General features: G+C 37.0%; 4 protein-coding genes across 10 annotated transcripts; 1 reads left to right on the top strand and 3 right to left on the bottom strand.

The window, feature by feature from the left end:
* Positions 1-189: 189 nt before the first annotated feature.
* Positions 190-3,042, bottom strand: LOC111458195 (serine/arginine-rich splicing factor RS2Z32-like). Of its 4 annotated transcripts, XM_023100705.1 has the most exons (8): positions 2,954-3,042; positions 2,674-2,785; positions 2,032-2,071; positions 1,773-1,868; positions 1,278-1,471; positions 1,115-1,195; positions 605-964; positions 190-499 (listed from the first exon to the last, which is right to left on the bottom strand). In XM_023100705.1, the coding sequence occupies exons 2-8, from the start codon at positions 2,778-2,780 to the stop codon at positions 325-327; spliced, it is 1,053 nt and encodes a 350-aa protein (XP_022956473.1). In that variant the 5' UTR covers positions 2,781-2,785; positions 2,954-3,042; the 3' UTR covers positions 190-324. The 4 variants fall into 4 exon arrangements, with proteins under 4 accessions (XP_022956473.1, XP_022956469.1, XP_022956470.1 ...); XM_023100701.1 differs by having other exon boundaries at positions 190-964; XM_023100702.1 differs by having other exon boundaries at positions 190-964; positions 2,978-3,018.
* Positions 3,043-3,577: 535 nt separating this feature from the next.
* On the top strand, positions 3,578-12,679 carry LOC111458194 (SAC3 family protein A-like). Of its 2 annotated transcripts, XM_023100700.1 has the most exons (14): positions 3,578-4,188; positions 4,992-5,113; positions 5,210-5,858; positions 6,445-6,870; positions 7,402-7,503; positions 7,897-7,994; positions 8,657-8,837; positions 9,073-9,558; positions 9,682-9,822; positions 9,962-10,021; positions 10,305-10,435; positions 11,053-11,186; positions 11,292-11,521; positions 12,245-12,679. In XM_023100700.1, the coding sequence occupies exons 1-14, from the start codon at positions 4,132-4,134 to the stop codon at positions 12,344-12,346; spliced, it is 2,919 nt and encodes a 972-aa protein (XP_022956468.1). In that variant the 5' UTR covers positions 3,578-4,131; the 3' UTR covers positions 12,347-12,679. The 2 variants fall into 2 exon arrangements, with proteins under 2 accessions (XP_022956468.1, XP_022956467.1); XM_023100699.1 differs by having other exon boundaries at positions 4,992-5,858.
* A 780-nt stretch (positions 12,680-13,459) lies between these two features.
* Positions 13,460-18,546, bottom strand: LOC111458515 (protein RDM16-like). Of its 3 annotated transcripts, XR_002713135.1 has the most exons (7): positions 17,677-18,546; positions 16,299-16,583; positions 15,721-16,164; positions 15,430-15,624; positions 15,184-15,344; positions 13,782-14,962; positions 13,460-13,500 (listed from the first exon to the last, which is right to left on the bottom strand). XR_002713135.1 is itself a non-coding variant. In XM_023101245.1 (6 exons), exons 1-6 carry the CDS (start codon positions 18,412-18,414, stop codon positions 14,089-14,091), a joined length of 2,697 nt encoding a protein of 898 aa, XP_022957013.1. In that variant the 5' UTR covers positions 18,415-18,546; the 3' UTR covers positions 13,565-14,088. The 3 variants fall into 3 exon arrangements, 2 of the variants coding, with proteins under 2 accessions (XP_022957013.1, XP_022957014.1); XM_023101245.1 differs by lacking the exon at positions 13,460-13,500 and having other exon boundaries at positions 13,565-14,962; XM_023101246.1 differs by lacking the exons at positions 13,460-13,500; positions 17,677-18,546 and having other exon boundaries at positions 13,565-14,962; positions 16,299-16,417; positions 16,500-16,583.
* A 319-nt stretch (positions 18,547-18,865) lies between these two features.
* On the bottom strand, positions 18,866-22,348 carry LOC111458646 (receptor-like protein kinase HERK 1). Its single transcript, XM_023101404.1, has one exon. The coding sequence runs from the start codon at positions 21,539-21,541 to the stop codon at positions 19,073-19,075; it is 2,469 nt and encodes an 822-aa protein (XP_022957172.1). The 5' UTR covers positions 21,542-22,348; the 3' UTR covers positions 18,866-19,072.
* Positions 22,349-24,902: the final 2,554 nt, after the last annotated feature.

The raw sequence follows: 24,902 nt of genomic DNA, 5'->3' as shown, positions 1-24,902 counted from the left end.
GAATGTCTAGTCCTTTGTTCTGTTACAGACTATCACAGAGTAGCCTACCCAACTCACAAGTTCTTACTAGATCGAGAAAGTGGTTTTAATCAAATCAGATAATAATAAAAAAAAAAACTTTTAGAGGATAAAAGATTAAGCGAAATAGATCATTATACATAATTTATCAAAACTAAGCCGGAAGACACATAGGCAAAAAATGTGGTGCCAATGAACATTTGAGATGGGATTCAAATCACAGTACAATTCTATTTTAGAAGTCTCTCTTAGGCACAAGTCATTTATATCATATTCCAACGCAAACGCAGAATAATGAACTGTTTATTAGGCAGACTCGCTGTCCCCCCTTGGAGAACCATTATTATCTTCATCGTTTACAGGACTCGCTTCTTCTCTGGGCAATGGACTGGGGCTGCGACTGTAGCCATTTTCTTCCCTCCGATAATTCTTACTTCCACCACCATTGAAGTCCTCGCCTTCATCCATTGGACTCCTGCTCCTATCCATTGGACTCCTGCTCCTATCCATTGGACTCCTGCTCCTATCTATTGGACTCCTGCTCCTATCTATTGGACTCCTGCTCCTATCTATTGGACTCCTGCTCCTATCTATTGGACTCCTGCTTCTACCTCTTGGACTCCTGCTTCTACCTCTTGGACTTCTGCTCCTGCTCCTACCTCTTGGACTTCTGCTCCTGCTCCTACCTCTTGGACTTCTGCTCCTGCTCCTACCTCTCGGACTCCTGCTGCTCCTACCTCCTCTTGGACTGTCGCGATTCCCAGGGGACAGACTGTGTCTTGCTTCTTCTGGACTCCTCTCATCAGGTGTGGCGCTACGTTTCATAGCTTTCGAAGGAGGAGGTGACAAACTGTGCCTCTTTGGGCTTGACCTGCCTCTCGGACTCCTTGATCTTTTATCTGATCGTTCAAGGCTTCTCTCTCTTTTTACGGGTGATCTAGAACGACTGTAGACACAATAAACAAATTCTCAGGAAGTTAGTTAATGAAGTCCAAAAGTTCAAAACTGAATCATCAAACTCATGATGTGAGGCAATGTGAAGAAACATGAAAACTTCAATAACAGGATAAATGAAAACGGTTCAATTGAAACAAACCTGTAGCTATGACCTCTGCTGTAACTTCGACTGCGGCTTCTACCACGGCGAGGACTGGGTGAACGTGAGTAACTTCCACGTCTGTACCATCAGTTTTTTCTCAGAATGATCGACAGGAGAAAAAAAATTTAGTGAAGGAAAACAATTTGAAAAGATGACATACTTCAATTTCTTAGGACTGTTCTGGCAATTCTTCTCTATGTGACCCCGTTCACCACAGCGATAGCACTTATTTTTCCAGTCTCCAGCCTTGCAATCTCTAGCCCAGTGGCCATCAATCCCACAGTTAAAACATCGCCCAGTTCCAGGAGGGCCTCTACCAAGATATTCACGGGATCCACCAGGACCACGGGGTACCTATATCAAAATTGGAAAATTTAATGACATTAAAAAATAATTCACAAAATCAATATACAAGATATAAGCAAAATAAACTCACCAGAGCAAGCCAGGAAAACAACACATAATAGCCTTAGAAAAAAATGAACAAATGTGACTACAAAAAAACTGAAATTGTATGAAGGTTGTCTTCCAAGTTCCACGTACCAAAATAATATTATATTAGCACATACAAGAACAGAAACCACCAAAAGACAACCGTCTGAAAGAAACTACACAGTTTATGAAAGGTTTTGTCTGGAAATATTATGGTACATACCCCTTTAGCTATTTCCACAATGATTCTACTTCCTTGAACATCCCTCCCATTTAAACTATATCTTGCATCGTCAGCATCTCGGGGATCACTAAACTCCTGTTATCAGATGTTTTGAGCAAACAGACCAAGAAAAAATATTACGCTTGCAAAAATTGACAAGCACCATACAGTAGACAAAAAGTAAGACAGCAATAGCAACTTTTCCTTGAAAGTATAGCCTGAATAATAACGTTGGAAAGAGAGGGAGGGAAATACATACAACAAATGCATAGTCTCGCTTCATATCCACATCGCGTACTCTGCGCAAATTGGTTCCAGAAACAGGTAAGGCCATCATTTGATACAAGTATCAAAGGGTTGACACCTCGCCCCTCATAGATGAACTAAACACCACTCTGAGATTCTTGGCATTTCCATAAAAACAGGCAATAACATAATAGAAAGACTCGCCAAATCCACCAAGGGAACCCTCTCACCATAGACCTCCAGGTTTGGCATAAGCCAAAAAACCTTCAACAAGATCACTCAAGTTAAACCACACAGACCCATCAACAATCCACACTTTCACGGATATATCAAAATACACATTTACAGTCGTGCACCCAAAAAAAGGGCTTGGTAAATGCCTCAAGAGGTCTGATAATAATGTTGGCAATAGCATAACCGGGACAAATGAAGTAAGCGAAGAATAACTAAACACACATACACCTTTCGAATTCAACAAATTAATGTTAGCACACAAATTCAACCAAGGATGAACAGTATATCCGGCTAGAATCTACATCTGTAAAATACAGCATAGCTAAACACACATACACTTATCGAATTCAACAAATTAATGTTAGCACACAAATTCGACCAAGGCTGAACGGTACGGTACATCCGGCTAGATTCTGCATACCTTCCATAACGACTGAACAAGTCATCCAGATCACGGGACCTCGTCCGTGAAGACAGGCGCCCAACGTAGAGCCGAGTACCACCGTAACGATCGTCGTACCTTGGCATTTTATCTACAATTGACAATCGCAGTACCACCACAATCACTGACAGTATAAACAAACCAGTAACTATTTGTTTAATCTAAATAGAGACTATACAAAACCTTAATTGGGCTCAAAAAAAAAAATCAATAGAAATATGCTATGAATTTTGACCCGAATGCTTCGAGGAGAGCAAACCTAGAGAATTCGAAGGAGGCGCACCTGGATAGAATACGAAACCCTAAATTTCCCGTCTTCAGCATGAAAAAAAATGATTTCCGTAAGCCTCTCCAGATATTTTTATACCGATTTCTTTTTATGGAACAGCCGTAGGCCCAATTTTACAGATAACAATTGTTGTGGGCTCAATTGTTGTGGGCCGCGCCGACTAAAACAGGTTGATTGGGCTACTTTTAAGCCCAATAGAAAACTATTTGGTATTCTTGTATTTTTAGGTTTAAAACTTTGACATGGATTTTATGTTATAAATTTAATTTTCAAAAATTAAAAATTAAAAATTAAAATCCAAATGGGTCTAGATTTGGTACTTTCTTACTTATTTATTTAGCGGTTTAATATGTCATGAAATAAATTACTTGTATATGGTTGAACTAAAAAATATATAATTATATATAATTAAAAAAAACAAATTGGAAGGTGGTTTTTTTTAATTTTAATAAAAACATTTCCAAATTTAGGACATAATAAAAACCTAGGGGCGATTTTGTATAATTTAATACACAAAATAAAAAATAAAAAGCGAAAATGCAATTTGACTGATACAACTGTTCGTATAAATAAAATAGTCAATGCGTTTTAAGACGGGAAAGAAAAATTTTGCAAGAGAAAAACGGAAAAGGGCAAAAGAATACCAAACTAAAAATAATCATCCCCCTCCACTTCCAAAGATTTCCCTCGGTTTCCGACGCTTTTCTTAATCTCTTTCCCTCTCCGATAAAACTTCAGTTCGAATCCATCCCTTTTATGTGTGCTTTGGACTGATTGCATTTGGAATTCTTCGAGATTCTCATACTTTCTAATCGTTTTGCAATTAGGAAATAGTTTGTTTTGTTATTGTGCTGTTTTAGTTTTTTTCTTTTTTTTTTTCGTTCTGATCTCCTCGAATTTTTGTTCCCGGGTTTCTTCAATCGACTTCCGATCGGCTGATTCCGGTGTGAGAAAGTTAGTGCGTTTAGTGTTCGATTGTTCATTGTTGTGACGCTTCAGGATAGATTGGGGACTTGATTTTGGTAATTGTTTTTGAGAGTCCGTTAGGGTTTTGCATCTTTGGCGTAGAGAGAATTGGTTAGACTAAATTAAAAACCTTAATCCTTGCTTATAAAGCTTTTGCTTCGTTCCGGGATGCTAATTTGACGATGAATCAAGGCGGCAATACTGAAACCTTAGTTCCCGCACAACCTAGTTCGCTCGAGGTAATATATCTATATCATTCCATAGCTTATAATTGTTATACATTGTGTGCTATTTTATATTGATTTTCGTGGTTTACTTGGAATTAAACTGTATATGAAACTCGAAACAAAACGTGTTTGGCTCATTCAGTAAGTTGGAACCGCTTTCTGTTTTGATACTTAATAAAGTCTGTGGATGTGCCCATACGAGTAATGGAAACGTAACCTATTCTTCTTGTTCTCTAGCTCTGTACTGTGTTATTTCTACCTTGAGATTCATTGAACTTGAACCTAATTACTTTATATGTTTGCTTTGCTTCTTGCGAAGAAATATTTGAGTTTTTTGTACATGCATTTTTAAGATATGGGGGAGAAAGGTGACCGAGTATTTTGTTCCTAATTTCATTTTTTTGGCATGATTTTGGTGGAAGACTGTGGATTGCATTTTCCTAATCTTGACTGCAATATATAACACACTAGCCAAGTTGCATGGATTTCGTTATATTTTGGTACCCTGACATAGGTACAATCACAGGAAAATTAAGGGGGCCTTAGAATGATTATTTTAATTACTCATGTTGCATTAAAAAAATTCGATAAAGCAAGTGGCGATTTTAGCTTGTCCTCATAGATGACTATTATTTTCTTTCATGCGTGTATGCGTGTTATGTTTATTTTATTTCTGGCTTTTGTAATCAGAGACATGAGATGAATATTTCTGTTACTTCCTGGCCATTTAGATTTTCATTGCATACAAGTTCAGTGGAGTTGTATGTATGATGGCAATGCTGACCTAATATATTTCCATATATATTGTTTTTCAGAATCAACACATTGGTGACGGAAATCAATCAGCAACGACATCAACATATCTGCCTTTGACATCCGCTCCAGAAGCCATAGCATGGGCTAATCACAAGGTGGATGGCAGTTCCAATGAGAATGGGTTGCTCCCAAATTCCACTTTCCAATATAATCAACAAGTGCTCCCACCTGCAAGAAATGTACAAGATGGTCTAAACGTGTCTTCTGTTGCTTGTAGTTCATCAAGTTTTGTGACATCAAATGCGCCACAAGATTACAATGCCTATGCACCATATTCCAATTCTTCTGATCCTTATGGTTATGCAAATGCCGGTTACCAAGGTTACTATAACAACTATCAGCAGCAACCCAACCATTCTTATTCACAGCCTGTAGGAGCATATCAAAACACAGGTGCTCCTTATCAGCCCCTTTCCTCATATCAAAATACAGGGTTTTATGCTGGGTCTACAAGTTATTCAACCACTTACTACAATCCTGGTGATTATCAGACAGCTGGAGGTTACCCAACTAGCAGCTATAGCAATCAGACTACCTCCTCATGGAATGGTGGCAATTATGGAAATTATGTTCCTAATCAGTATTCTCAGTATACAACTGATTCTAGTGGAGCTTACAGTTCGAGTTCTACAAATGCAAATTCTCTACAGTATCAACAACACTACAAGCAGTGGGCCGATTACTACAGTCAAACAGAAGTTAGCTGTGCCCCTGGGACTGAAAAACTGTCTGCGCCGGGTACTGCTAATGCAGGCTATCAGGTTCATGGTTCAACTAATTATCCTGCACCAAACAGCCAACCTCCACCTTCATATACCCCCTCATGGCGGCCAGAATCTGGTTCATCTGAACTGGTTTCTGCTCAGGTTTGAATTTCGTTTTTTCATGTATATGATTGGAATAACTTCTTGTATAAGGGCATGTACATTTTTAAAATTTTCTTTTATGTACTTGTGGTATAATTGATATGAAATTTATTTGTTCTATCTTGAATGTATATTTCATGCTTCTGTGGAGATGTGATAGGATAGCCAAATGGGTAATTCTGTCTGCACTTAATTCTTTTAGTTTAACCATGATTATCTGTTTTATTTTTCTGCTCCCTTTTTCCGTAATTTTGTACCTCTCTTTAGTTGTTTGAACTCATATTCATTTTGTCTCCTGTAAACCCTCGCATTTAAATATTGACTTTTGATTCTTTGATAAAAAGTTAGAACTGACATGGCCCATGGTTCATCTTATTCCTCTAATTGTCGATTTTTTGCTGTTTTATGTTTTTTGCAAGCTCAAAATTCTGCCCTTAATAGTTCTTTGCATAATGTTGATTACTTTCGTGACATCCTTAAATAATTGCAATTTATTGCGGACAATGCTTAAACTTTGTGGTTATTTATAAAATTTGCAACAATTATTTGGTCAGTTGAACCACTATTCTTTTGCCCTTTTTTCCAGCCTGGTGCTGTAAGTAGTGGTAATCATGATGGTTACTGGAAGCATGGGACTCCAAATTCTCAAGTGCACCTTACTAATGCTACTCAACCTCACTTTGAAAAGCCTCTAGATTTAAAAACTTCTTATGATAGCTTTCAGGATCAACAGAAAAGTGCAGGTCCCCAGGGGCCCAATTTACAATATCCAGCACATTTGGCTCCCCAGAGCTATCAGTTACCCTCACAATCTGTTCCACCTTTGGAAGCTAGAAGGACCAAGCTGCAGATTCCAACAAACCCTAGGATTGCTTCCAATTTGAGCATACTAAAAACCAGCAAGGATATCTCCACAGCTGATGCTGCTGTACAACCTGCTTACGTCAGTGTTTTGCTGCCGAAGCCAAATGAAAAAGAATTGTCCAATGATACTGCAGAGTCTGTCCTGAAGGTTCTTTTCTCATTTACTAATTTTTTTTCCTGAAAATAAATGCACTTTTTATGTATTTATGGGCCACTTGTTATAACAATGTACTGAAACGTCAACATATTAAACCATAACTCAATATCCCTCACATTGTTTCAAAGTAGTCTGAAGGATTGATATCCAAGCCGCAGAAAGGCAGCAGTGATCATTCTTTGTGCTTTTCATTTATTTGGTGTTGAATGTGCTATATAGAAGCCAGTGAAATTACAAAAGCCTAATGCTTCCTATTTGAGTTTTAGCTATGAATTCCCTCGTACTTATGAATACGATAAAAGAAAAAGGTGAGAAGTCTTGGAGACATGAGGGAATTCGGAACTTGGTGTCCCTTTTCAAAGTTGTGGGGGTTATATGAAATTTTCGTTTAATTGAGCCCTGGAGTTGTAGATCCCTATCACAACATATATATATATATATATATATTCTCTTCTCTTTCTTTTTAATTTTATATATATATATATATAGTAAGATGTATATATTTTTTTTTTTTACTTGCAGCCTGGAATGTTCCCTAAATCATTGCGTGGTTATGTTGAGAGGGCTTTGGCACGATGTAAAGATGAGAAGCTAATGACATCTTGCCAATCAGTTCTGAAGGAGGTATTGTGCTTTGATTGAAGTTATTGCACAAAGCAGTATAACTACTTGAGTTTGTATTTATTATCTTCAAGCTTCAATTTTGATCAAGCGTGTCATTGTCTTAATCTTTTAGTTTGTTTGTATATGTCAATTTTTTCAATCAAATAGGCATTGTCTAATCCTACCCTATTTTATTTTTTTTAAGTTTCATCCTTTATCCATTAATTTTTAAAATAATTATGTTATCTTAAGGTTCATTTTTTGGTGGTTTCCTTATAAACTATTTGTTATATAAACTAGACAGTTAGCTATCTTTTCTTTGTACAGCTTCTAAATATTGGTGCATATTGCCTTTGCTTTTTGGTGCATCAAATAGACTTTGTTTGGCTGATTAGCTCTTTCTTTTCATTTCAGATGATCACAAAGGCAACTGCTGATGGCACGCTTTATACAAAAGACTGGGATGTTGAGCCTCTTTTTCCGTTGCCTAGTGCGGATGCAGTTAATTCAGAGTACTCTCTCTCTCTCTCTTTCTCTCTCTCTCTAAGCTTAAGTTGGTGCCTATTTGAATTGATGTATGCAGTCTTACCTGATGTCTTTACCTTATGAATTTTGTCTCTCCCCTTTTATCCTCCCTTTTGAACATTTGTTATATGAAAATTTAACTACTTTTATTTTTTATATGATATTATATTGTATCGTGAGAAGTGGCATTAGTTTCACTTCGCATGAAAATTCTTTGGTTTATTGTTTATCATGTTTCCCTTCCTGTTCACTCTTCTATATTTCTTATAACCCAAAGCAGTAAAAAATTGTAGACCACGGGGTAATGTCTCTCTCTCTCTCTTTCTCAACTGGAAGCTTTTAAGCCAAAAATATCCATTTTAAAATATATGGATAAGAATGCATTTGGAGAACATGAGAGTTGTTACATTCTTCCTCTCAATGGATAGAAAATTATTACCAAACCCAAATATTTTTGTTTGCATAGGCGTTAGATATGGGTTGAGTGGTTTTGAATAAAAATCTCTAGTACAAAGTGGTCTAAAATTTCATTTCAGTGCTGATAATAGGAAAGATTTTTGTCTTCGGTATTATGGAAAACATTTGAGTTCCCTTGTATCGTTTATATCCTGCAATATGGAAACAGAATCTGAGGTTTAATTTTCTGCAGCAATTTACATGGTTCAACTCCTCTTTCTTCATTGTCGAAGTCCAAGAGAAGCCCAAGCAGAAGATCGAAGAGTAGATGGGAGCCTTTACCTGTAGAAAAACCCGCTGAAGCACCTCCTTATAGTAATGGTGCTGCTACAAAATATGGTGGCTGGGCCAATGTTAGCGAAAGGGACAAAAAGGTAAAGGTCTTTCCTTACTTCACTTTGGCTATTACCCTACCCTTCTGTAGATGTGGTAATAGTCAATCTTGATTGCTGTTATATTCTTGTTGCTATACACTGGATAAGATATGTTTCATCTTTGTTGCCCCATTTTCCAAATATTGAAGGTCTATAATTTATGAATGTTTGGTTGATAATCATGTGCCGTCTTAAATAGTTGTTTAAGCTGCTTGACTTGAGAAATCGCATGCAGAATTTATCTGGGAATTCTGAGACAAAGGATGTGAGCAATTCAAGATTCACTCTGTGGAATCAGAGAACTGTGGGCAAGATTTCCCAAGGACCAGCAAAGAAGCAACGAGTTCTTGATGGGAGTGCACTTGATAATGATGGGGCATCGGGCGATAGTGATAAGGAGCAAAGTTTGACAGCATACTACTCTGGGGCCATGGCACTCGCAAACTCGCCTGAAGAAAAAAGGAAACGGGAAACCCGATCCAAGCGTTTTGAAAAAGGGCATGGCCATCGTGGAGAAAATAATCACTTCAAACCTAAAAATGCTGGAATTGGAAGCTTGTATACTCGAAGGGCTAGTGCCTTGGTTCTTGGAAAAAATTTAGAGGACGGTGGCTGCAGAGCTGTTGAAGACATTGACTGGGACGCTCTTACCATTAAAGGGACTTGCCAGGAAATTGAGAAACGTTATCTCCGTCTTACTTCTGCTCCTGACCCTTGCAGTGTAAGCATTAATATCTAGCATTTGTTCTTTTCAGGACAATCATAATTGAGATTGAGTTAAAATAGCAGATGGTAATTTTTTCTATGAACTTTATTATGTTCATTTTGTATCTTTACTTTACAGGTAAGACCCGAAGAAGTACTGGAAAAATCTCTCAATATGGTTCAAATGTCTCAAAAGAATTATCTATATAAATGTGATCAATTGAAATCCATTCGTCAGGATCTGACTGTACAGAGAATTCGCAATCAACTAACAGCTAAGGTATACTTGTCATCTCTCTTTATTGGTTATAGAGGATTTTCTTTTTTCATCGATACTCAATGATCGTGTGCAACTCCATGTTTATTTGCAAATCCATCTTCCATCTGGAATTATTTTAACACTTGGTGAAATTTCTCAGGTATACGAGACTCACGGTCGATTAGCCTTAGAAGTTGGTGACCTGCCGGAGTATAATCAGGTTTGTGTGGAAATATAATTGCTGGAGTTTCAATTTGAGTACACAGATACCATCTGCTTGACTTTTGTTCCTTCTTTATTTATTTATTTATTTATTTATTTATTATTATTATTATTATTATTATTTTGTAGTAAAGATGACTTCAGTCCACTGTTTAATTTTAAAGTCTAGTGGTTTAGTTTTTTTACTTTAATTGTTTTGGAAATCTTTTCCTGGTTTATAAATTCGAAGAAGGAATTATGTATGAAGATTCAACTTTCAAGCCTATTTTCTGTGCTTTCAGTGCCAATCACAGCTAACGACTCTGTATGCCGAGGGAATTGAGGGATGTTACATGGAATTTGCTGCTTATAACTTACTCTGTGCGATCTTGCACTCTAACAACAAAAGAGATCTATTATCATTGATGTCAAGGTCAGTGGAGCATCATTCCCTGTTTTTCTACATTTCTTTATTTTGTTAATTGGTGCGCCCAGCATTATGAAAGATTAGTCACCGTCTTGTAAAATTTGAATATTTACTGTTTGTGGTTTCTTTGGATTGAAGTCCCCTCAATTGAAATATTCAAATACTATGTGAACATGGAAAGGTTATTCAATTTGGTTACCCCTTCTAACCAAGGATGTGGGCTAAAACACAGTTTTCAAATCTTAACTCATACTAGCTGTTACATCGTTGAACTATCCTTTAAAACAAGTTTCTCGTGAATCTAGGTGTATCTGAAGTCAACATACTCTTTAAAAGCCCATGTTAAATTGAAGTTTCTTGAGTAATTGAGAGCATTTATGTGCCCCGCCGGTGTTGCTTTCTCACAAAATTTAGCTAGCATGTGACAAATCTGTGGTATCGAGTAACGGTTGTTGCTCTGAATATGGATTCCTGGTTAAGCTTTTGTTGGTTTAACTTATAGAATCTTAGTTGTATTCCACTTGCTCCATATTTTTATGAACAAAGTTGATTTTTTTTTGTCGAATCTTAGTTGTATCCACTTGCTGATTTTTTTTTGTTGAATTTCCTTGTCCTGAGGAAAGGTTGTCAGATCAAGCAAAAAAAGATGTAGCTGTTAGCCATGCTCTCGCAGTTCGTGCTGCTGTCACCTCTGGGAATTATGTCAAGTTCTTCAGACTGTACAAAGCAGCTCCCAACTTAAATGCATGTCTGATGGGTGGGTCCCTTATCCATTAAAGTTACTTAATTGAGAAATATTATGCTGGTAAATGCCAGTTGTTTTAAAGGACAAACCAATCATTTCTCTTTTGCCTCTTTGCAGATCTCTACTCAGAAAAGATGCGTTACAAAGCTCTAAATTGCATGTCTCGTTCATATCGCCCTTCTCTACCTGTTCCTTACATTGCTCAGGTCTTAGGCTTTTCTACTTCATCTGGAGATGAAGTTAGGGACAAGGACGTGGATGGATTGGAAGAATGTACGGAATGGTTGAAAGGGCATGGAGCTTGCCTCATAACAGATAATAATGGAGAGATGCAGCTTGATGCAAAAGTAAGTTGATTCTCGCCTTTATGATCGACCTTTGAATGGATTGTTTATTTTTATTTTTTATATAATGAATAACCAAGGGCCCATTTACAAGAAAAGCGCACTAGAAGAGATACTTTATGTATCTCGGTTTAGAAAAAAAAACAAAATCCTGGAAGGTATTTACAAAATTCTACTGGAAAAAGGGTGTAGTCTTTGCTGAAGTCCAAAAATCCCCAAGATTGTACCACTCCTTAAGTTTCCTGGTTGGTAAAGAGCGAGGTCAAGTCTTGATGACCACGTATGTAGGGTATAATAGCCTATAAGTTAGCTGGGTAACTATACATAAAAGGGTTAACCAGTTGTCTTGGAAGAATAGTAAAGGCAAGATGGCTAGTCTATCTCGAATCCCCTATGCTATCAACTAGAAAGGGTCATAAAAAAGAACAATATGGATTAAAAGTGTAACAAGTACGTAAATAGTGATTCATCTTTATCTTTCTTGGACCATGTGCACGTATTATTAAAATTTTGGCTTAAAGTACATCGTAGTGTTACTTAGGCTGTGTATTCCAGGTTAAAATTTGCTTCATAGGTGCAAAGTGGGCCATGTGAACATATCATAGTAGGACGCCTCATTTCCAAAAAGAATCAAATGCACGAGTCATATATAATATGCAGTGGTTTATAACATAAACTTTGACATTGTCTCGTGTTTGAATGTGATGACTCGATTTTCATTTGCAGGCTTCATCTACAACTCTCTATATGCCAGAGCCTGAAGATGCGGTGGCCCATGGAGATGCAAATCTTGCTGTGAACGACTTTTTTACACGAGCATCCTCATAAAACAGAAGAAAAGAAAGTAGGTGCATCCTGTTGTTCCTAGCAAACTGGACACTTTTACTGTCCTCAACAAGCTGATGTAGAAAGCAAAGGATGCTTCATATCGACCCAACTTTCGGAGGAAGATTACACTATTCCCACCATCTCCAGTTTGTAACAGTATAGAAGGATGGACAGGTACAGTGTTAAGATTTGAGTGAAACTATCAATATATGCCTTAAATGGGAGAGAGGAATAGCATTCTGTTCAGGAATCATCATAACTGTTCATTATTTATTGGTATTACTAGCACTAGCAAAGATTGATAGAAATAAAAGTCATTTGTATTTTAATGTATGTATGAGAATCGTATGTGATTTAGAATTTTGCTATTAATTTTTTCTCCTTCGAAAATTGATTTTGTCCTGTCTGTTTTGTGTATTTGTTTTTGTTTTAAAACTTATGAGCTGGCTCTAAGAAATCTGTTTTAAGTTATTAAAAAACAGTTTTAATGTAATTACATGTTTTAAAAAAAATAAAAAAAAATTATAGTTAAAATGTAATTGATTTAAATTCACAATTAGTTGTTTTGATTTTAATTGTCTTTTTCTATCTGACTTATTTGACACGTGCCTTACACACACGGTGGGCTAATGGCCCAACCAGGCATAACTATCAAATTAAAACAATAAATATGTTCTCAAAATATAAATAAATAAATAAAAGTACGCAAATTTCTATTTATTTATTTATTTATTTAGCGAACAGTAATTTCTATGGATACATTTGAATATTCATTTTTATATAATAAAAAATAACAGTTTTATGGAGCCCAGGAGGAACACATTTTTCTCCCTTAAATATCATGTTTGAAAGTAGTATAATCTGAAAAGAGTCCGCAACACTTCCTAAGGTTATAAAGATTATCAAATTAAATTTTACTACAAAAGTAAAATGAAGAAAATATTTGATAAAAGTGAGCCTCCAATAATCGACATATAATTTTTCCCTTCTTCCATCAAGTCGGAAGTTCAAACTCTGATACCATACTGATTGTAAACAAAAATGATAGTATTTGATGGTCAAAAATACCAAGATATATGACTCACTCAACCTTAATCATGATGAAATTGTATTGGTCATGACCTTTCCGCCAAGGATTCAAATCTCCTATGAACCTACAATTAAAAAGAAACAAGAAGATAAAAAAAGGAAGAAGCGAATCTACCAGAGACAGTTTACAATAACCATATGGCAATGCCTAAAAAAACTTAAAAAAACTTCTCGTTTTGAGTGGAGAATTAATTACTTAAAGCCACCTCCCCTCACCTTATCTAGCAAATGGAATGGATTATCAACCATTCCTCAGTTATGAAGGGTGGAGAAAAGTGTCACAACTCTAGATTTTCTATAAGCGTACAAGAAATGAGGACTACTATAGACGAATTGGACATAATACCATTTTCTTGAGATCATCTTGGGCTGATAAGATTTCCAAGTCGTTCTTTGCTACCAACTGATCATCAACAATTACAAGATTTTTCTCATACAGAGCTCGGTTCTGGTTCAAGATATCAGCAAAATTTCCAGGAACCCATCGGATAGGTGAGTGGGAACATAATGAAATCTTCTCACCTATCAATAGAATCAGGCAAGACAATACTGTGATGATATATTTGCTTTGAACTGTTCCGCATTTCCTGTATCTCTACAATACAAGACACTGATTGAATCACATTGCATCAACTACCAGTGCAGAAGTTCGATTATATTTGATCGTCAGAAAAGTTAACGGCGAGATCCCAATAATGACCGACACCAGCATCAGCAAAAATCTTCCGAGCAGCTGCTTCGGTCATGCACTCGTGGATAGAAAATCTATTGAAGCTAGACTTGGCAACACTTCCTTGCCATACCAATGAACATTTGTTGACAGGCTTGTCTTCATGTTCCTCCTCGTCGTCCTCCTCTATCACAGAATCGGCCCAATTTATACGCCTGAGCATAAGCTTCCCATACCTTTTGATTGACTTGCTTCCCCCTTCAACGAACAGTACACTGATGCCATCACATATCACAGCACATCCAGACAAACGGTTCTCTCTAGCATTAACATCGACTTTAAACCGGGCCTGTGGGTGTGATAAATCGTTGATTTTGTAAACAGACACAATTGTCTCAAGTGAACCTGAATCATCAAAAAGTTTGCGTTCTTTCTTCTCGCGGCGCTCTGCAGGGGTAAGTTTTCGTGCAACATTTCTATCTATGTGAGCTTGTTCCCTCTCAGCAGCTGCAGCACGTATCTCCTTCTCGAGTTTAGTAGGATCTTGGGTTGCTTCTGAACCAAGAACTTTCATTAAATTGCTCATTTTAACTTTTGGTTTAGGTGGTTCTATCAGGCCTTGTCTAATCATTTCCTGTCTATCTTTCTCCTTTGCTAGACGACGCTGTGTACGAAGCTTTTTCTGCTCCTTCTTTGTTAGCTTTAGGGGTTGAGGTGGGGGAGCTGGTTCAGCAGGAGGTTCAATAGGACGAGGATGCTCCACATATATAGTAATCTTATCCTTCCTTAATTTTTCATTGGCCACAACACCATCTCCCACATCCTCATATGTGCCGGAATGCAAAAGGGGGACATCCCTAAATATTTTTATAAGATAATAGCATATTAAAATTGAATCTCAGAAGGTGCCCCAATATAAGCTAGAAATTAACACGATGCTAAAAATAAAATGACAACACAACAGGAGAACGGGAAAAATGGATGTAAGCAGTTTGAACTCCTAGCTTACAATTTTTTTATATATAAAAAACAGAACATAAAAGTTCAAGAAATACCAGAATAGAAAATAACAGCTTACCACCACTCAATTTCAGGAATTGGTTCTTTCATTTTTTCCTTCACGATAACTCTCTCTGATACCTCGATCAAATTCGGATTTATATCAGGTGCAGCCTTTGCCTTGGCCAATTGTGCTTGCTTCTCTTTTCGTTCTTTAGCTTGTGCCTCTCCAAATTTACTCTATAACGAAAGAATAAGAGATTTCAATATAAAGTACGCAAGCGTTCTTTCGCCAAAAAACAAGTGTGAAAGAAACTATAAGTACCCTCAATTTTATGGTTTCAGCCTCCTTAGACCATTTCCCTTCCTCAACAAACTGGAAACTCATTCTCTTCGGCCTCAGCAATTTCGTTTTATTTATACCCATCCTCTCATCAAAATGAGGGTTTGAATCTGGATCCACATCAAGTTCAGGTTTAAGAATCTGAAATGCATCCTTTTTTTGCTTGTTGATGTTAACCTGCGAATTTAAAAAATATATACAAGGTCAATCCATTCAAATTTCATCGTTAATAAAAATAAAAAACTCTAAAAGTTCTATAAGTTCATTCCAAACCTTAAGAGTACTAAGGTTGCTGGGTTTGGTTATATTGACAACATTTCCTTGTTCGTCAATTTCCCTGCCAAGTGCATCAAGACAAAGAACAGGGGCCTTGACTAGCTTCTGTGGAACAGCAACGTCCGTTGCTGTGTTCCCTGGAAACAAATTTATGAGAGGAGCAAACTCTGGATCCTGTCGAAATCCCATCCTAGCAGCGAGCTCCTGTGCACGTTTGACAGCTTCAAAATGGGGTATAGAGGTAAGGCCAGCCAGAACATTAATACCACCATCAAGTGCACTGGCAGCAGAAGGTAATGTCGACGAACTTGATGCTACCCCGATTGAAAGGGTTGTAGCATTATTTGTAGTTGGCGATTGCCCCAATACACCAGGTTTAGCTTTCTCCTCCGATTTCACAACTGAGCTGCTTGCAGAACTTGACCCCCCAACCTTCTTCATCTAAAAGATCAAATAGAAACACTTGATACACAGAGGAAATACCCCATACATACATCCATGTATAATTAAAACCAACATTAGAGTATGGGGAAGATAGCTAGGCTGGATCAAAGTATCTCTGTTTACTAACTTACCAGAGGAATTTTCTTCAACTTCTCGGCCAGTTCTTTCTGCATCTGTAAGGCTTTCTTAGCTTTAGCTAAAGCATCAAGAGAGAGATTCCCACTTTTCCCAGCACTTGAAGATGTCCCATCTGTACTAGATTTTCCATGAACCTCATGAGATCTGGTAATACTAACTCCCTTATTTTCATTTGTGGTAGAAATTGAAGATACCTTGATAGGAAGGGGATGACTATGGTGTAAAAAATTCTGGAGCACACTTGCTGATGACATACTGACGGGTTCTACCATAGCTCCCTGCAAGATTATGACGTTAGCTCCTTGAGTTCACTATTACCCACTGCCTAAAGGCATCATAATCATGAAAGAATCTCAATATTATAGAATTAAATGATATATACATAACACCAAAACAAATGTAAACAAGGTAAGAATCACTATAAGGAACCTGTGCATACGTTATAAACCATACAATTAACTAAGGTACAAAATATGTCTGCTCTGACATAAAAACCCTGACTTGAATATAAATATTTCTTCTTCAAAACAGAATACATCCCCTCAAAGCTTAAACTTAGAAAGTTCATTATGAACAATGAACTTCCTAAGTTTAATAAGAATAAGACTATTGTGAGCATAATTGGGAATTTCATACTATCAATGGAAGGTTTCTTATACAAAGAAACATAACTTGTTCACGACTATACATTTCATACCCCTATGAATAATACACACCCTGCTAACAAAAATTCTCAGGCTTCACTATGTTTAGAGAGAGACGAGTTTGCCCACACAAAAAACCCCTCTCATAAAGAAAGCCAAGAGGTCACACAATCACATTATAATTAATTTCCTGCAAGTTCCAGAAAACAAGGATTTAACTACTCTTTGGATCTGATGCATCTTTCTTCAGATACATTTACACGCAAAGCTCTAAAAGGAGGAAAAGAAAGGGGTGTTGAGCGGGGGAAATTAGTTAGAAGGAATGTCAGTGAGGACTCAAGCCCATGTAGCGACCTCAGCAAGCATAAGGGGGAGAAACAACATAAAGTAACAGAGAAGAGTGAAGTCAGCGAGGAAAGAACCTTGAAGTGTTCAGGAGATATGAAGGAAGTCTGGAAAGTCTCCTCAAATGTACTTCATTTCATTTTTCAGAAACAAGAGACACTTTCCCCACCACTGATGATTTGAAAACAGTGGAACGAAATTGAATTACCAAATGAAATGTGAAGTAAAACACAGTGGCAAGCATAGATGACAGAACCTGATCGGTACGTGGACGCTTATGAACAGTTATTAAATGGTTTTACAATCAATGGCAATGTTTTATGAAGATATTATACTAGTGTAATTCATTACGATAAAAATGGAGTATATGCATGGAACTTACATTCCCCAGTGACCCTTTATCATCAATGGTGCCTCCAAACTGAACTTTCCCATCCTCGGCATTTCCACCATTATCCTCTTCCTCTACCCTATCCTCAAACCGCTTCCTCTCCCTCCTTCCCCTACCACTCAAGTTCCCTTCGCCATCTTTCTCATCGTCAGCCAATCTCCTCCGCTCCTTTTTCGCATCCGTCTCAGCTCCATTCACTTCATTCCCATCTTCAATCCGTCTAAGATCCTTTCCATCTTCCGAAGCCCTAGCCTTCTTCTCACCGCCATCAAACCTATCCTCACTTCCTCCCCTCTCCTTCCTCTTGTTTGAGCGTACAGAATTCTGGGTTGGCTCGAACGACCCTTCCTGTTCATGATCATTGTCTGATTGCTCGTGCCTCGCCTCGCGCAGCTTGCCCCGCCCTTCACTTCCCTCTCTCACCCCTCTCGGTTCATTTGACCGCTCTCTCTTAGACGAATCCCTGTCTCTACTTCTTTCTCTATCCTCCCTATGATCATAAGACCTTTCCCGCCGATGTTTGTGATCGCGCGGCTCATGGGAACGCTCGCGCTTCGAATCACGGTCCGATCGATGGTGCCGCCGGCGATGATGGTGATCGGATTCACGATGCTTTTCATCCTTAGAGAAATGCTTTTCCTCGGCGTCTCGACTTCGATGCTTGTGGTCTCGATCGCGTTCTTCTCGAGAACGCTTGCTCGATTTCTCCTTCTCGGAAACCCTATCCATTTCCAGGCGTCCACGGGCTCTGAACCTTAACGTCCTTCCCCCTTTCTTCTTTCTCTCTGTCTAGGGCTTCGCTCTATCTACTCCGGATGAGTGAGAGAGTTCGTCCGGGCCGGATTGGCAGCGCAATTGCGGCTCGGCTCACGTTTATGATGGGGTTTTCTCGGTTCTTATGAACCGGGCGGCTGAATTTTGAACCGTGACATTGAGATATTCTGTCCGCCGCCACTCCACTCAAGCAAAAACTCTCTCAAATTATCAAGTTGTCTATAAAAATTGTCTCGTAGTTAAATTAATCTCTAAAATTTTAATTGTTTAATATATTAAATTACAATATTACCCTTACCTTAAGGTTTATAGTTATAAATTTATTCGAATATTATACTAAAATCAAGACATAAAGATAAAATGACACTTGGCAACCCCAAATGAATTGAAAACTCGAACACCGCCATACCATGTAAGTTCCGCTACGATTATACTCCTACGGTACCAATATTTTCACTATTTATACGAAATATATATAAATCAATTCGATCACCTTAAGCAATGTGAGATGCACCATAATATAATACACATAACAGAATTGAATTCCTTCACTTTTATACAAAATCTACTGATGATTCGTTCGTGTGTTCTTCTCTAATGATAAGAGTGTAGTCTATCTCATATCTTCCCTCACCATTTGAGCAAATACCTTACTCATCGAAACACCGGCGATATCGACAGCACTTCCCGTGCTGAATTGAGTCGTCGATACACTCGCCTCCCAACTGTTGGAAAGATCAGCTTGTGAGGATGATTCCTTTAAATGAAGAGATCTTTCATTCCCTTGGAGTTGGAGTGCACACTCCAGATTCCACAGAATGTTTCCCATGGTTGGACGATCCATCCCGCATTCTGCCAAGCATTTATCTGCTGTCTCTATGTATTTTCTTAGAGATTCCAGCCCGACTTCCTCGACAATACGAGCATCAACGATCGCCTCCAGCTGATCTCTCCCCTTCCTCATCACCCATTCAATTAAATTCACCTTCTCCCTTGGAAGAGATGGATCAATGACAGGCCTACCGCAAAGGATTTCAAACATTACCACGCCAAAAGAGTACACATCTGATTTTTCGGTTAGTTGCTGCGTCGTTAAGTACTCGGGATCGAGATAGCCAAAGCTTCCTTTCACCGCTGTACTGACATGAGTCTTGTCAAATTCGGGGCCGATCTTTGAGAGTCCGAAGTCTGCAACTTTGGCCATGTAGTTTTGATCTAGAAGAATGTTTGCAGTTTTGACATCTCTGTGGATGATTGCCTTTGTGGAGCCAGTGTGAAGGTAGTGAAGTCCTCTAGCTGAGCCAATGCAGACCTCAAGCCTTTGTTTCCAGCTTAAACTTGGAAGTTCTGATCCATACAAATGGTCTTTGAGGGTCCCTTTTTCCATGTACTCATAAATTATAATCATCTCATCTTGCTCATCACAGTACCCGATCAGAGATACCAAATGACGGTGGCGAAATTGGGATAGCATCTCGATTTCGGTTCGAAACTCTGCAAGACCCTGCTGAGATTTCGAAGTCCCTCTTTTCACTGCCACTTCTGTGTTGTCCCTTAACATTCCCTTGTAAACTTTCCCAAACCCTCCAAGGCCAATGGCTAAACTTTCACTAAAATGATCTGTAGCTTCCAGAATAGCTGCAAGAGGATATCGATAACCAATTTTCGAGCTCGAAAAGCCAACAGATCCAATGATATACTTGCTTTCTCTTCCATTCACACCATAATTGTCCTCTTCCTTCGAGTGGCGAACGAGCGCCAATCGCCTTCTTCTTCTGCACAACACAATGACAAGGGTGGCCAAAACAGCAGCAATAAGCAGTCCAGCAACCAAGCCTGATATAAGACCAACTTTCACATTGGAAACTTTCTTCGAGTCTAAATCAAATGAGGGTTCGTCAAGGCTCCCCCGAGAATTGCTTATTTTCATGATCTCGAGCCCATTAAGAATGGCAGCTGAGTACTCATGAAAGTTGCTAGGGCCAACACTGATTTTGAACTTAGAGCTGTCAATTGGACTGGCTATGGTGTCCAGGACATAGGGTGCACCTAGGATGCCCGAAGTGAGCTTACCAATATCAAGATGATCTTTAACCTTCCATGAGTTAACATAAACATTGAAGGACAGCGATCCGAGAGAAAGATCTATAATATCACAGAAATGATAACGAATCAGATATTCATAGCCAGGATCGACGTCGAATGACCACGATACATTAACATTAGCATTGGCATCCGCATCAACTCCTAATTGAGTTGCTGTTCCATATACAGAACGGGGGGCCATAATTTCAGAGTCTCTTGTCATATTCACTTTTGTAAGATTTGACACAAACTTTCCAACGATGACCTGATCATTATGCATCAAGAATGGCCCATCCGCAACCCAAAGGCGAGATAGAGTATCATCATTCGGAGACACAGTTTCATTGCCCATATTCACTCTAGCAACAGTCTCCAACGCCCTGTTCCCCAAACTTCTTACAAGCTTCTCAACAGTGGGAACACTCGAGGGAATCAGTTCATTAGGGACAGAAACAACTTCCAAAGCATTGATGAAGGCAAATGAATTCACCATGGGAGTGAATGTAAGAACAAGATTACTGGAAGTAACATTCAGAGAATATTCCTTGATTACCGAGCCACTATCCATCTGAAATTCTTTAAGAAGGGTGATATTTTGAGCAGAAACTGAAAATCTAGCCAAACTCAAGTCCATGTTTCCAGAAACAAAAGGGTAAAAGTAGAGGCGGATCCAGTGCCTGCCCTGCTTCTTTATTTTGAAGTTGTATTTGGAAGTTGTTTCAAATATTTTTGCAGTTCGAAGGAGAGATGAGAATAAGAACAATGGAGATGAACTAGATACGTTGCTTGTAGTGGAAAGAGATTTCCCATTTGGGTTGGAAAGAATATTAGATGAAAGATCATCAGATATAAATAGACGATCTCCCACCGTACTATTGGAGGATGATCCACAATCGATCAGAAAATTATCATCGGGAGTGAATCCTGATGAAAGAGATGATGATAAGCACAGAGCACAAAGGATCCAGATGAAAAAATGATCATTTGAAGCTCTCATGGCGGCAATCTTTCAGAGATGAAGCGAGATTTACAATGAAGATGATCAAAACAGAAAATAGATTGAAAAAAAAAACAACAAATCCGAGAATCCAGAAGGCGATTCCAAGAAAAACAAGGGCCCAATGAGCGAAAGAATCAATCACCACAGAAGGAAGCCTTCATTGTCCGCCATTAAAGCAAGAGTAAGAAACAACCTAGAAGAATCAATCAGCATGCAACAAAACTCAAGTCGATCAAGAACATTCAGAAATGGAAGCAAATTTGAGATTCCAAGAGAGAGATGAAGTGGAAAAAATAGCTCGGAACACGAAACTCCAAACAAAACGAATCCAATTACCAAGATCAAAAGAACTCAGAAGCCAAAACAAGTGAACAAGCAAAAGAATCAGATACCATCCGCCATTAACGCAAGTACTAAGAAACAGCCAGGAGAATCTCACTCTTAATTACAATCAAGGACACTCAAGTCAATCCAAGCAATCATGCAAGCCAGAACGATAAAGGCAGATGAAATCGGTTCGCTTCAATTTCAAAGAACCAAAAAGCGAAACAATAAACAACCTATCACGTTGTGTTTGACAAATTCCACGAATGCGACTGAAAAAGCCACAAGGGAAATGGAAAGGCTGAGCAGATTGGATAAGCAAGAGCGGGGTCAAAGTCGTTTGAAGGAAGGGCTCAGAACAGCTACGGCGATCGATGACTCGAAGCGGAGGGACCCATAGGCCCACAGTTGGTAGAACGGCCATTGTTTGGTATGAAAATGGCGGAGAAGCTTCGTGCTGGTGGGAGCAATGGAAAGGATACGGAGGAATATTTTTTCCCGCAAAATAATTAAAGAGATCTTTTAAAAAAAAAAATTATTAATTCTAATCTCTTCGCTTCTTCTATATAAATATTTATTAGAGTAAGATTAGCGTGTGCTAATATTTTATAGAATAATTTTTATTTTTAACAAAATAATTATTTAAAATAAATTATAAAATTAACTCTAAAAAATTACAAAAATATTAAGGGAATTTACCGTGAACGATATTTTACCGTTATTATCCTCTTTTGGAGAATAAACAGCTATGAAAGGTTGTCAGTGTCAGAATTACGAAATAGCGCGTTTTTTCTTTTGGTTCATACGAGGGAGACCACTTTATTTGTTTATTTATTTTTATTTTTTATTGACAAAATAATTCAATATGCTTAGAGATGTCCCACAAGAAAATTTTGATTTTATGTGGAAAATTATTTTCGGTTGTTTTTAAAAAATAAATTATATCTAAATATAACAATTTTTCAAAAAGTTTAAATAGGTGATTATAATGTAATTTTTATTTAAAGTAAATATTGCACCTCCTATATAAATTTTAATATTACATATGTAATATAAAAAAATTAAAAGTGGGTCAACATAATTTAATTTAATCTTTGTACTCTTTTTTATTTAACCTACAAGAATAGAATCTTTTAAATGTACATATTCTCAGAGTAAATAGGGACTTTCAATTTTATGGGATAAATCGACATTTTTAGATCTGCATTTTTCAACTGTTACCTCCGCCGAACGTTATCGTTGTCTTTTCTTTGTCTTAACCCGTCCTTTTAAGGAATAATTTGAAATTACGATTTTATACTTTGTATTACATTTTGGTACCCAAGTTTTAAGAATATAATGTCACAAATATGAGATAGAGACATTAAAAAATTCGACGTATAAAATACATTATCAAAGAAATATATAGGCATTTGAATGGGTCTTTTGTCATAATGTATAATAAGACGTGTACCATACGTTAATAATTATTGAATCCTATGAAATGATGATCATGATTTAGTTGGTCCAACCATTATGCAGTGGAATATAAAATTATTAACTTTAAAGCGTATAAAAATTAGTCATTTAGTTCACAAATATTTAGATTCACGTCACATAAATCATATATTTGTAAAGCGTATAATAAGTCTATAAATTTTCAATTTGCATTTAATAAATTTTTGAACTATAGTTTATGCCTAGTAGATCTATAAACTATAAAACGTGCCAAATGAATTTATAAACTTTTAATGTTAAATTATCTACTTGTGTCATTCATTTTTTAATTTTGTGTCAAATAAATCTTATTAAATATTATAGAATTTGCCTAAGATTTATTATACAAAATATAAAAATACTTATTAAATACTATTTCAATTTTACTGAACTATTATTAGATAAATAAATAAAATATATTCCCATTAAATATGTAGTTTAACCTAAATTAATTACAGTAATTATTATTTTAGCAGAGACTTTGAAAACTTCAAAATAAAGGGTTAGAAACTAAAGTTAATTAGATAATGATTTTCAACGCTAACGGTTGGATTATAATATGGCATCGAAGGCATAATGAAGACCAGAATGCCTTCAACGTTCTCGTTTGGACGGCAGTTCACCAAAAAAAAAAAAAAAAACATTTATTTATTTGTTTTATTTTTATTAATTACGGTGTTTTCTTCTGGCATGGGTCAAACTTATTAATGGAAAAAATGTGTCAATTTAGGGTCCACTTTAATTTCAACCGAGATGACTTTATGAATCGTGTTACATGTGGAAAATTGTATGCATAATTTTAATTTCATAAATATAAAATCAGTTTACAGCAAATTAATTAGAATAATTTTGACAGTAATATATTAAATAACTTTGTTTTGAGATAATTTAAAATACTTCCCACTATCTAAAAAATTAATTATAATAATTCTATCGAAAAATCACTCTCCATTCTTAAATTTTTATAAATATAATTTTTATAGTAATTTAGATGGTTAAAATACTCGGTAAGGATTTAATTTATTTTGAGAAAATTAAGGTTGTTACTACGAAGCTAAAGTTAAGGTGCACGGAGTTTTATTGTCTAGCCGTTTTAGAGTATATGCCCACAGCCAATCGTACTTTTGCCTCTTGGTAACGTGAACCGGAAATGCTTGCTTCCATTCCTTCTATCCGAGCGGGGTGGGGCCCAACAATTAAAAGAGGGCGGACTTGGTTCACTGGGGTTCGTTTTCAACAAGCAATCAAGTTAATATTTAATAATCGATAAACTAATCATGGATCTAACGAACTTATAAATTTTAAAATTTAAATCGATAAATAATAAAAATTATCATTTAATCCCTATGAGAATTTAGCTTATTGAATTTCTATTTTTTAATATAAATAATAAATTAATTAATAAATACGAAGTAAAATTGTAAGCATAGTAGATAGTAGATAGGGTAGATGATTATGTTTGTGTTTACTTTAGCCCTAAAATATAAATCAATTTAATTTACAAAAATTAACAAAAATTACCTTAATAGTTAAGCATCTTATTTTGAAATAAAACAAA

This window comes from Cucurbita moschata, unplaced genomic scaffold (genome assembly GCF_002738365.1).
Source record: "Cucurbita moschata cultivar Rifu unplaced genomic scaffold, Cmos_1.0 Cmo_Scf00021, whole genome shotgun sequence".
NCBI lineage: Eukaryota > Viridiplantae > Streptophyta > Magnoliopsida > Cucurbitales > Cucurbitaceae > Cucurbita > Cucurbita moschata.
This window is presented reverse-complemented; position numbering and strand designations above follow the sequence as displayed.